Consider the following 14,117-nt stretch of genomic DNA (forward strand, 5'->3'; position numbering starts at 1 on the left):
TATTGACGTATAGATAATTTTGATGGTCCCACTTCTCTCCCGAATTTTTTGAAGTTTTTAAAATTTCAAGGGGCCCACTTTGCCCCAATCCCCTACCAAAGGTATAAAGTATGCTTAATTTTGAGGTTTCCTTTGTTATTCTTTAGTTTCATGCTACACTGCACTAATTGACATAATTTTATCATTATTATATGCATTAACTGTTAAATCAACCACCAAAACTTAAGATATATGTCTATGTGCCATAATACACAGTAGCTTAGTCCTGAATACGTTAGCGGATTCATCAGTAAAGAAAGGGTAGATACCGTCCAAACTACTTGCATCCAAGTGTAGAAGCATAAAAATAACAGAAATATGCCAATTTTCAAGTATTACAAGAACTCCAATATCATTGTAGCTTTTAGATAAACTTATAGAATTCCACCGCCCATCTTATGGTATTATATAAAAATGTTAATTATATAATTGGAAATGTATTTTTGAAAATCTGCAAGATTTCATGTTATTATCATTAATTTTCTATACTTGAGGTGCACGGCCTAAATAGGTATCTAGTGGTAAAGAAAAATTCATGCGCCAGGTAACTGAACACGGGCAAAGTCTATTTATGTATATTTAAGGTGTAAGCACCTGAAGCTTTGATAAATGTGTGGAGCCGTGATTGTAAACAAATGCTCAAAAAAATTATCGTTTTCAATTTATAATGCAAAAATTTTCTTAGGGCAAGTAAAAATTTTCTTGGGGCAAGTAAAAATCTTTTGCACCAAGAAATACTTTTTATCTGTGTATCTATTAATTGATAATAATAATCACGTTAATGATATTTATTTACGTCATATGAAAATCGCCTTTGAGTATTCTCGTAAATGTTTTTTTAAATTGTTGATTAGCTAGCGCATAGCAGAAAGGATTCATTGGACTATTAGCATAACATAGAAAATACGAGAACATATAAAGATGTTCATTAGTACAGGGGCGATGAGAACAAAAACCCTCAACTAGTGCCATGACATGATAGGGTGTCCAACAAGCAACAAAAGCACCTAAAATAAATGAAATAGTCCTAAAAGCTTTTCTAGCCCGATTTTCAGTTCGTGACTTTTGTCTACCAATTGTCGGATCTTTTTTTTGTGTTTTAGCTTTCAAACGTCGACCAATCGACTTTACAAAATCGCGTCGTGATCCACTATTGGTGTCTGTTTCTTTGTCATTATCTTTTTTTTTCGACTGACGTTTTGGATTTTGATCAATAACATTTGCCGCGACAACTGTTGGAAGAGCACTGCTAGAAGATGACATCTGCTGTGGATTATTTGTTTTTTGTTCAGTCGTTGTTCCATTATTGGACGAGTCAACAGATGTGTTAACTACCGTTGTAATTGGTTGACGTTTAATGTCTTCAACTTTAACGGTAACTTCAGTATTAACTTTGCTAACAACGGTAGGTGATGTCTGCGACGATGCGTTGATCTGATGAGTGACGAAGACACGTGGAGGATGGGTTTGTGATGATGCGTGCGTTACTTGAGGATTGTGCACGGGTTGTGATTGGGTTGTGCCGGATTGGTGCTGAGCAGCTGCCCGGATGAGCGCCGCTTGTAGGAGACTAGTGTTGGCTGCTGATGTTCCAGTGTGCCCGAGGACAGGAGATGATGGTGCCGTTGACAGAGGATTCGCGAGGCTGAGGGAAAAAGAAGATGGTGGACTTTCATAGGAAGGACTAGGTAAAATAATTGAACTTTCATCCATATACCTTAAATCTGCGCCGTCCAGTCCGGTCATGATGTCGTAGGTCCCTGGTCCGTGAGCCATTAATGATTTGGTTTTGTCGATAGACGATGAAGTTGACGTACTCTCGGAAATCGATGGACTACCTAGAAACTGTGTTGGCGGAGGAATTATACTCGGTTGCCCAGATGATGAGCTTTTGTTCCTTATTTCGGATGGTGGTGTTTCTTCAATACGCTCAATGGTATGGCTCAAATCAATGTCAGTAGATCTTAATGATTGCTCAGGTGTTAATGTCGTACTACTTTTTTCGTGTTCAACTGTATGCTCTACTGTATTTTCAACATCCACGATACTGTGCTCTTGAATCTTCGGCAGTGTATGAGCTTTAGAAGCTGGATCTAGCAATGGGGATGTCGGTGATAATCTTCTCATCATTGGATTCATTTCTACGTTAATCGGAACCATTCCATTAAGTCTGTTGTTGGTAGCAAATGCATGAAGAGCGCCTGTTTGAACCATCAACCCAGCAATGGATGATCGTTTCCTTACAGCTGATTGCTGGCTAGTTGTTGTAACAGCCACTGCACTGTCATCATCTGAGTCAAATGCTGGACTGCTTGAACGCTCGGATTTTTCCATCTCTGACGATACCATTCCTGACTTTTGTTTATTGCCAGAGTCTTTGTTTTGAGATTGCTGTGCAGATAGCTTACGTGCGGTTGTGGTTTCACTGCCATCCTTGAGATCCTCACCAGAAGCTTGAGCATTATCAACACTTGTACTTGACGTACCACCACTTGGATCTTTGGGTTTGTCTTGACTAAGTATTGTGCTTTGCGTCTTTGAGATTCCAATACCAGCTGCTCGACCAGCCATTCCTGACATTGCACCAGCACTAAGCGCTACCATTGATTGCATCTTCCTTTGTTTAGCTTCACTTTTTTTCTGCATATCATAAGCTGTTTTATATATACCACCATAAAGAATAAACAGGACTACAAGAGTAGTCCAGTAGTAACCAATTATCAAGGCAGTGTTAAATATAGGATCTTTTAAAAATTGTACAGCACATTCATTTGGTTTGAGATTTCTGTAACCAACAAAGTGTTCCCAACCAAAAATACTTATGAAAAACAGTAGTGCTGGTATTATCCATGTAATTGTCACCATCCATATAACACGGTTTTTAGTACGCCAACTCCGATACTTGGCAGCAATCTTGACTGAGCAAAATCGATCTATTGTGATTAATAAGACAGTGTACTGAGACACCAGACAAACAGTGTAATCTACCGAAAGCCATAAATCACAGAGAAGAGGACCAAGATCCCATGAACCCATTAGCACATATACAGTGTAGAATGGCATGGATACAGTGCCTGTAAAATAAAACTTTATTAGTAAGTTGAGTGTTTTTGTTTTGTTTTTTTTTTTTTTTTTAAACCATTACTACGGTTACCGATAAGCATGTCAGTGGCGGCTAATGATGCTATAAAGTAATTGCTTGGTTGCCTTATTGATCGATCGACAATAAAAGCTAACAGCACGAGGATGTTTCCACCGATAGTTAAAACTATGCAAGCAGCAAGACATATAGCTATCAAGACTGTCTGCCAGAGTTCGAAAGGTAATGTGTATTCATCTGGTTCAAGTGATTCGTCTAAAAATAAACAACATAAATCATTTAATATCTATATTATTTTTAAGAAAAACTAAACTATTCCACTTTACAGAGTTTGGTCAAATTCTACTATCAATAGTATAAAATAAGTACACGGAAAGAATTTTTTGATGAAAATTATTCTGCAATTTCGAGTAATCCTGTGCTATTCCAAAAAATTAGTATTTTTTATTTGGACTTTTAATATTTTTCGTTGAAATATTAATATCACTAGACTATATTTTACCCTACTAGTGAGTAATTTCTTAACAGCAGATAAAGCAGTATGATTCTATGATTTGATATTCTGTTGGAATCCCATATTTAATCGGTTATTGTGAAAATTTTATCTGAATTTAACAATTTTTATTCCACGTGTATTAATTTTTACTCCCCAATATAGAATTTCTTTAAACCTATTGATGATATGATGAAACATTACTTGTACTTCGAATAAAATTTCGAATCTATTGAAGTATTTTTTACTCTAAACTGCAGAGTAATAATTCAGTAGTTTTCGTTAATCTTCGGTTAATATCGGCTTCGATTAAATGCCTTTTATTTTGCTCGCGACAGCTTACATGTTACGCACACAAACGTATGCTTGGAAAAAAGACGATCTCTTTATCTCTCTATAACTTAATATTTATTTTAAAATAAAAAAAAATTTTTGTATCTTTTCTTTTTCAACACAATACGAGTAATTCTCTTTTCTTTTTCAAAATATTTATGTTAAGTCATATTCTAATGCGATTAGACGGTTTTAGATTTTTTATAGAAATTTCAACCTATTAATTGTAATTTTTATTTTAATTCAATATAAATTTTATAAAATGAATCATCAACTTTTCATCATAACCTACGAGTAAAAATTGAATTAAAAAGTGTCGATTTAGACAGCCACTAGGGGTAATTTTTACTTGTAATTATAAGTAAAAATTCATCTGATTGATTTTCACTCACTGAAAGAGTAAAATTTCGTAATTCAAAAGTAAAAAGTCGTAATGGCCCAAGATTACTCGATTTAGAGTAATTTCTAGAATAAACTACATGACAAAATTTGTACAAAAATTCTTTCCGTGTATGTATGGAAAAATAAATCATGAAGAGATCTTTAAAAAAAGGGACTTTCTAAATGCATAATTTAGATAACTGCATTGTAAAGAATTTGCAGTGAACGCGGATTAAATCTGGAGTGAATGCAGACTGGATGACTGTGTATTTACTCAAACCCCTTGGAGTGAAATTCCCTACGAAGGGGAGTTTATTTTAATATTAAAACTCCGAATTGGAGTGGATGCGGATTTAAATAAAATCCAGATCACTCCGCTGAAAAAACAAACTTCCTATTCACTCCGTATGTAAAGTGACTTTTTCTAAAACTCCAGAGTGAGGGAGTCAATTCGGATTTAAATTCAGAGTGAAATAAAATCCGTAATCATTCCAAATTCACTCCCACTTTTTTACAGAGTATAATTTTTTTATATAATTTTTATTGCACTTTCATTTCTTATCTTTTAATTAAAACTACCTCATTTACATCATAAACGCAAAACTTTAAATTCACAAAAGTATTTTTTTTTTTTAAAGAATAAATCAAATTTAAAACTAGAAAAAACAGTTTTTGTGATAAAATATTTTTTAATAACTATTACATATGGTTACTAATTAGGGAAAAATGGAGTGAAAGTTTTCATGAATGTGTGAGGCAACATGAGACAACTCTTTAACGAAAAGATTTTTTTTCTGTAAATGTATATCTCCAGTCACTAGAAAGAATGTGAAGTGAATAGGTCACCCCGACTAGTACGACCAATTCGAAATTTTAACCAAAAAAAAAATTTATTTCGTGTTTATTATTTAAGTTAATTTATTTTTTATAAATCGGAAATAATTGACTTCAGCGGAAAAAAAAATTAAAAAAAATTTTTTTTTTTTATTTAGTTCTTTTGTAAATTTTTAAAAGTAATATTCTATAATTATCAGCTATGGCAGTAATATTGATAGTTGATATTTAATTTTAACAGAGAATTTAAAAATTTGTTCTTATATTTCTTATACGAGTATTTCTGTCATATTATTTTTAATTTTAGTAAACACGATAACATTTTTTTTTTGGATCGAAATTTAAACATGGTCGAACTACTCGAGTCGACCAATTTACATTATTACACACTTTTTATAGAGATTATATCGATGACCTAGTTTTTACACGTCGTAACCCACAGTCAAGGCCATATGAAATTTTTACTGAAATTGGTTTATTAACTCGCTTTCTTACTTTTAAAATATTGGAAGCTAAAAAAATATTCGAGTTTTTTCCCTGATGGAAATTTTCTGAATTTTCTCCGAAAAATTCAGTTCTAAAGTCGTAAAGATTTTTTCAAAGTTCTAAAGACTTTTTCAGAGTTTTTCAGTGGAAAGTCTGAAAAATTTCTACCAAGGTTGTAAATTAGTTCAAAAATCAAACATAAAATGCAATTTCAATGGAGTGACAGTCAGTTTTTAATGACTCGCGAAGCTTTTCTTCTGGATTGCGTTTAAAAATTAGATTATCGACACTAAAAAATTTACAAAAAAATTGTTTTTTTATAAAATAATGTTTCATTTTGCCTCATGGTCTAATTTCATCCCACTCTCCTATGTATAAAAATTGATTATGAAATTGTAATTATAAGAGAAACTCACCTAATATGTAATAGCTGTCTGTCAGTCTGCCCTAGAACTTTCCGTTGTTTACGAGCTTTTTGACTTTTACAAAAGTATTATCGAGGTCAAAGAAGTAAATATAACATTTTAAGAAATGGAAAGTTCTAGGTGCAGCCCACAAAATATATAAACTTGTTTTAGAATTTTTTTACCTGTATATGATGAATTTGTGATGTTGGTGATATTATTCCAAAACCAATCTGGAAATAGTTCACTGTATTCACCGTTGAACCGAGAGTCATTGGAATCTAACCAAGTACCATTTAATTGGATACATTCAGCACTCATATGATCTGATATATATCGACATATTTGTTTTGGTTGTTTTTGAAATCGTCTGAAATGAGAAAAAAAAAATTGAAAGATAAATAATAACAAAAGAAGAACATATTTTGTCTAGGTTCATTTACGCTTTCGCAATATTTAAAGTTGCAAAGTAAACGTTGTTAGTACTCTTCTCTTTGAGCTCATTGCGATGATATTGCAACTCGAAAGTTAGTTATGACTTACGCGATATATATATATATATATATATATATATATATATCTATATATATATATATATATATATATATATATATATATATATATATATATTTCTGCCACAAGTGGAACAGAATAAAGAGAAACGAAAGTGAGATTAGGAAGAAAATACCAACCCCAATGTATATTCCCCATTTTCCCAAGTGACAGCAACCTCTTCATAAATCTGATACTATAGTATAACCTATGTTATATAATGGAACGACGGTATATTGAGTCAAAGAAATGAATGCACCAGTCTCAATACAATGGTTTTGTAATAAGTAAGGCATGAATGGTCTGCTTGTATACACATATATATATATATATATATATATATATATATATATATATATATATATATATATATATATATATGTATATATATATATATATATATATATATATATATATATCTATATATGTGTCACAGTAATACACTATCGAATAACTTTACAATTTTAGCTTTTATAGATAATTCATAATTTATAAATAAATTATAATTGGTTTCATTGTTTTGTAATAAGACGTCTGTGAATTTGACATTTATAAATTACTAAAAGATCTTAGTTCAAAAATATATACTCATTTATCCATGACATTTAAAGAGCTTATCAGTTGTCAGAACCTCACTACCGGTGGATAGGATATTACTGATGCTAGTTGACATCAATATATTGTAGATTAAATCTTTAATAAGTCAGTAAGATTTCAAATTTTTTTCTAATATTTATTATTATCATTATTGTTACTACTTTATAATCTTAAGGCAAAATACTTATAAACATTATTGGAAAATACTAATGAAAAATTAATGGTATAGTATTTTCGCGCACTAATGCTATGGTATCATTATTTGGTTTAGTGTAATTAGTGCGTTTAGGGTGCGTTCTTGGTAATTTTAGTGTCATAAGTGTAATGCACTTATTCTTTAGTATCGATAGTGTGACCCAATAAAAGATTTTGGATCCAATTATAAATAATTAGAGTTCTATTTAAACTGATTAATTGATGTATATTAATATTTTTATCGATGGAAAACTATTCATCATTACATGGACTCGAACTTAGGTCCTTCAACCTATCAGTTGAAGCTTCTACTACTCTGCCAATACCACGGACGCAAATAGTTGGGATTGGTTCAAAGCTCAATATATTTGTCATATGGTTTTTTTATTTGAAACATGATTAATACTGATATCACTTTCAACAATGATGTAGACTCACTAATAAAGCTACTTATCAATATTATTGAAGGCCTAATCAACACTAATCACTTTTAATGGTACTGTACTCACTAATCAGACTACTAATGATCAGATGATCACTAATGAAACACTGTCCAATACTAATAAATTCCAATAGCGTTGCTAGATTCACTAATTGGAGTATGAATGATAATTGCTAAACATTTCTTAACACTAATAAATTTTCAATAGTGTTCATTACTTTTTTTCCGTAAGTGTAGTAGCATCAGATTTTGAAAAAGCTTTCAAAAAGGCTATTCATTCTAGATGATTAGAGCATGTATTTAAAGTTAAAATAGTATCTTATACATTTTGTGGAATCGAGAGTGGGTTTGGCGGCACGAGTATATTATAATATGAAATTTTATCAGACTGACTTTAGAAAATTAGCGGCATATTCTTCGGTATGAGTCGGTATTTTGTGCAAATCTCACGCGTGAAAGCGTTGAAAGTCCATTATGATCGATCTATTAATTTCGACTCATTCACTCACATTAAATCATCTCTACACTCTTTTGATTACGGTTAAATGGATTAAACTGTATACTAAAACAAAAACAATTTATCAAAGAATAATTTCGACCCAGTCAATTGATTATTTCATTATCTATATTATTAAGAGAATAAGGAAAATTTTGCTCTCGGCATGTTTATATGATAGAACTGGTTAATGTTACTAAATTTGGTATCATTAGAAAAGTCTTGACTTGAATTTGTGTCTTTTCATAGTTTAAACTCTTTTTTATTGCCAAGCGTTGAGATAAATCCATTTACCTATGTCATTCAAATTACGTCTAAATTAGGCGGGAAAAAAGACGAGTGTATTCATTTTCTTTAACCAAATTATTATTTTGAATATTTTGTCGATAAATATGACTAAATGACACTGAATATATAGCTATATTATTTATATCGCGTTACTAATTTCAAAACTACATATTTTTATACTCCCTTTTGGTTTTAGGGAGCTTCTCAAAGCCAAAAGAGCGCACACAGAAAAAAAAATCGGTATGTCGGTTGACCCCGCGGGCCAGCCTCAAAACCCCGCATATTTTGAGTTCCTTGAGCTTGAAAAATTGTTGTAGATACATTTTCGAGCTCTTCGAGCTTAAACATACTTTTGTATGCCTTTGTTTTCGAAAAAAAAGGTTTTTTACGATTTTTTCTTAAACGTTATCTCCCGAACAAATAAACCGATTAAGACGGTTAAGGTGGCAATCGACGCGTTCTATTGAGTTCTATAACTGATCAGATTTCGAAATTCATTTATCTAATCATTTTTGAAAAATTTCGAGAATACTAAAAAAAAAAATTTTTTTTTAATTCTTTCGTTAACGGTTTCTCTTGAACGAATAAACTGATTTTGATGTTTGAGGTGGCATTCGACGTGGCTCATTAAGCTTCAGAACCCAGTTGATTTTGAAATCAATCCATCGAGCACATGAAAAGTTATAAAAAAAAACATTTTTGAAAAAAGTTTTTTTTTGGAATATTTCTGAACGAGCTCTGCCGATCAAACTCATTTTTTTCAGCTTTTAGATATTGACAAGCCGCGTCGAATGACGTCTTGAAGATCAAAATCGATTGATTCGTTCAAAAATTACAGATATTTACATACATACATACATACACTCAGACATCATCGTGAAATTAGTCAGGATAGCTTCCTAGAATCTCAAAACGTCAAGATCTCTTAGAAATTCGATTTTCGAAAATCAGATTGAAACCAATAACTTCCCGAATTTTTGAAAATTTGCAATTTTCTTAGCGGGAACTTAAAAAGATTCATTGACCCAAAAAATCTTTACTCGCCTTAAGAAAATGTCTACTTTTCCCCAAAAATTTTTTTCATTGTGAATTGAAAGCAAAAATTTAAATAGTTTCTTGTCCAAAAAAATATTTTTTCGCCTTAAGAAAATTTCGGTATTCAATTCGAAATGCATAAAATTTCTTGCTTCAAGTAATAATTTTTTTCAGCAAGAAATCCTTTTTTTCTGTATATTTCATAAATTTAGTAGTGATATTTGGGCAGTCACGTAGTGACTGCATGTTGCTTGTTTAAATATAAATTGTTTTAATCCCATAGACACAAGTTGCTAATTGTCAAGTGTGAAACTTCATAAACATGATAACTCCTGAAAGACACAACTAATCGGCATAACTTTTCTTTTATTATCTTTGTATTTTTTATCAGAAGAATCCTTTTGAAAATGATTATCTAAATTTTTTTAGTTTAATTGTAATTAATTAAAAACGTAAATCAGATTTTTTATGAAAAATTCAGATGCCATTTTTATTTTTACTATTGTTATTATTTTTCAAGACACAAAGACAGGATATTTGAAAAAAAAAATTAAAATGAAAATAAGAAAAAAAAAATGATGTTACAAAATAAAAGTAATGATTAAAAATAAAATGAGCGATTGAGGTGTTCACTATTGGATTTTTCAACATTTTTGTATGAAGATGAAAATTTAATTAAAAAAAATTTTTAGTGAAATTTTATTTCGTATAAATAAAAAAATTATTATGAATTTCATTGAAAAAAAAGGAACGAAATGAAAAAATAATTTTCTTTATTAAAAAGAAAAATAAGAACTAAAAAAATAAGGTTTAAAATTGTAATAAGAAAAATTTAACAAATGTCTTTTTTTAGTATTACTACTTGAGCCAGGCACAAAGTCTGAAAAATTTTAGTGAAAGAAGGTTGAAATAATCGCAAAAGAGATCCTTTAAAAATGAATGGAAATGAAAGGATAGTTTGATATGATGGAAGTAAAGATGAAAAAGATAGCAAGTGTATTCATCATACAGCAGCTATTTCCCGGAAAAATGTAACATGTCGAGAGTACCTCACCGGTAAAGATTGAAGTATATATGAATGCTTGTACGAGTCAGATAGTATAGACATATAAGCCTCCAACAGCCAGGGATCATCACTGTAAAATGGTATGAATGTACAGGCAGATAAAGAGATAGAACGGTGGCTGACGTAAACCGAGGGTGCACTAGTAAAAAATCAGAGCGATGAACGGCGAACGAGTGAATGTGGGGAAAAGAGGATTCAAGGGCTGGGGGTGTCAAAACGAATGAGAGAATGCGCAAGGGGCAACAAGTACTCGGCACTGTTCCAACTCACTGTCAATTTTATATACGTCGCATCTATTTTATTTTAAAATTTACTAAACTGTTGCATCTGAACTCTATTCTATACCAATAAGGAATGTTTTTTTTTTTAAAGAGAGTCATGTTTTGGTAATTGTTTAGAATCGGAGCTCACCAGTTTTTTAACAAGCAGAAATCCTATTTTAGACAAATTGCTTTTAACCCAATTTTATGAAAGTAGTCATCGGCGGATTGATGATATATTTGATTTATTAACTATTATAAAAGCATCAATATTCTATATGTCCATGCAAAGTTAATTTCACGGTTATTTTTGAAATTTTTTCAGTTCCGTGCCACGCTGCACTATATTACGTGATTTCCATATTTTTTTTTCTGTGAATTGACTCATAAGTCAGCCACCAAACCTTGAAATATACATATATATATATATGTGCCATAATAGGTAGTAATTTCGTTTTGAGTACGTTGACGAGCTACACAGCAGAGCTATACCAATGTACTCTTGCCTTGAACTACGCCTTGTACTAATACGAACCGAGCTAAAACTGTGTTACGGGTTTCGCTCAACACTATAGTAGTAGAGGGAGGCGGATACCGTCTAAATTACTTGCATTTCAATGTTAGGTGAGCTGTTGTACATCGTGAAAGTGATGGAATAACAGAAGTATGCCGATTTTCGTGTATTGCAAGAACTCCTAAATTATTGTAGCTCTTAGATCGACCTCTAAGATTCCATGGTCCCTCTTACGGTATTATATAATAGTATATTGTACAATTAATTCGGAAAGTTGCCGATTGCCCATAAGAGCGAAGTTGTGGGTAATCGACAACACCGCACGAATTAAACATACTTTTTTTTATTATTAAATGCGATATGAGTACTATTTTGATGCTCGCTGTTTTGTTCCCCAAGTAGCTTTTTGCCGCTTTAACTGTTGACCCCTTCTATGGGGGAAGAAGGCGAATTGCCTTACCATTTCTCTCGGAGCGACCTATTTACCAGAACCAGGAACTGATATTACAAGTGGGCTTTTCCAAACTTATTTTGCCCAGAGTCTCTTTAGTATCAGAAGTGGAAGAAGTATTAGACTCACAGAGGACTCGTGCTGGCTGTAGTTAGACATCACTACGATAAGAAATGTTCTTTCCGGTTAATGTCATCCTTCGGCACGTGATCATGTTTTTCGACTAAGGGTGTCGTTTGAGGCAGAAGATGAAAATGAATACAAAGCGTTTATATTTAAAAAAGTAAGAAAACGGCCCCCGTAAAAATGGGTGCACATTGAAAATAACAGGCCTCTAATTAGTTCTGTTATATTAATCAAATTACCATATTTCAAGTACTTTCTTACGAGTGTGTTTAGACTACACAATGTTTCTTGAACAAATTAACGAAATCGAACATTCTTTACAGAAATCGAAAAAATTTACTAATACTTAAATGTGATTGATTTTTTGAATCGAGTAGTTAAGCAATTTACAAATTATTCAAAAAATAAAATTCAGAAAAAACATTTTACTCCTCAGAAATTTTATAAAAAATAAAAATTTATTGCTACGGATTAAAATTTTTTTTTTTAAAGTGAAAAAAAAACTTTGTTTTCATAATTGGAATATCAAAATTAAAATAGTCAAAAATGAAATGAAGTATTCTAAATTAAATTAGAATGTTATGTTTTTATTTCGATAAATAACAATATATTGTTACATTCTGGCTTATATATTTATCAGACAGAATATTTTTTCATTGACCAGGTTGACATCATTAGGGTGTCGATAGACCCTAGGTGCGTCAGCTGTTGACCTTCCTTTATTTTATGCAAAAAGTTTAGTCAGTTACCATGGTGGCAATTTGCCCATAACTCGGCCCAAATAATCCCTTGATGCCTCCTCTAAGTGTGACCAAGACGAGCTTTGAAAGCCCGGTTCCTCCGTAAGGGAAAGCGATTCCAATTGGCCGATCAAACAACACAAGAGCTCGAAGGCTCAACACCACACGAGCTCGAAAGCTCAACAACACATGAGCTCGAAAACTCGACAAGAACTTTCTCAGACTTAATTCTTGGACGACCTTTGGCAAGGTTCTCGATGACACCTCGAATTCCGCGACTGAGCTGCACTGCACATCCTGACCTGGTTCATCAGCCTCAAAGCATGAATTTTGGATTCGGAAAGGAAGCGCTTAGGCTGCCGGTATCAGCACCCAGAGCAGGTGAGAGTATTGGGCTGCCGGTAGAAGCGCCCAAAGTTACATAAGGAGTGCGTATTTTAATAAAATACGGATATATATTTTGTCTCAAAGTCAGAGTGACAGGATCAAATCAGCAGGTTTGTGTAGAGTTCTTGGCTTTACTAGATCTTGTGATCGACTGACTTGATTCTGTCGCTCCTTGGTATTATACATTGTCAAAAGTGTTAACGTTGCATCTGAGGTTTCCTATGAGAGAATCGTCGTGGCCTGGGTCTTATGCGTCGTCATGTGTTTAGACTATCCGCGAGCCACGGCGATTCTCTTATCGCAAGAGATTTCTCTTACATTGTTGGTGATGAATAAAATAATATCGCCAACAAAGTAAAGATTTATTAATTTATTATTTATATATGATTCTAAGAAGTGTTGAACCGTTTATTCGCCCACCGTGGCGAATAAATGATTCGAGATTACAAAAAAAAAAATTTTCTAAAATTTTCATTTAAATTTAATTAGAGCCAGAACGTAACAATATGTATGAAATATAAATGATTCTGAGCTGCATTTAAGTTTTGAACGTCAGAAATTGATGACCAATAAATTAATGGAGGTTAATTAATTGGGCAAAATACTAAAAGCTAAAAAGTTCAATCGTCGACGCAAGTGTTGAAAGTTCTGACTAGTTTCAAAGTTCGTACCTCAACGATTTCATTTATTCTTGAAAAAAAAAAAAAAAAATCCAACATTTAATAAATAATTACTTATGAAACAAAATTGTTTAATTTTAAATTACCGTTAAAAAAAAAATATTCATTTCTATATAGATAATATTAATATTGAATATTTATATGATTCGCTATACATACTTTTGGGTGAAAGATAAATATTTATTCGTTCCAATCAGAAGAAATAAATATTAAAAAAA

At 31.9% G+C, this 14,117-nt stretch overlaps 1 protein-coding gene across 1 annotated transcript in view; it reads right to left on the reverse strand.

Annotated features, from left to right (window-relative positions):
• The window catches only part of LOC103579945 (muscarinic acetylcholine receptor M3), a 46,185-nt gene continuing 32,068 nt past the window's right edge, over positions 1 to 14,117 (reverse strand). The window contains exons 2-5 of the mRNA XM_053739176.1: positions 6,256 to 6,440; positions 3,194 to 3,394; positions 1,757 to 3,113; positions 1 to 1,684 (exon numbers count right to left, since the gene is read on the reverse strand). Of these exons, the coding sequence (XP_053595151.1) occupies positions 832 to 1,684; positions 1,757 to 3,113; positions 3,194 to 3,394; positions 6,256 to 6,440 (2,596 nt within the window). The 3' untranslated portion in view covers positions 1 to 831. The remainder of the gene's footprint in view (positions 1,685 to 1,756; positions 3,114 to 3,193; positions 3,395 to 6,255; positions 6,441 to 14,117) is intronic.

Source organism: Microplitis demolitor, chromosome 5 (assembly GCF_026212275.2).
Source record: "Microplitis demolitor isolate Queensland-Clemson2020A chromosome 5, iyMicDemo2.1a, whole genome shotgun sequence".
Classification (NCBI taxonomy): Eukaryota; Metazoa; Arthropoda; class Insecta; order Hymenoptera; family Braconidae; genus Microplitis; species Microplitis demolitor.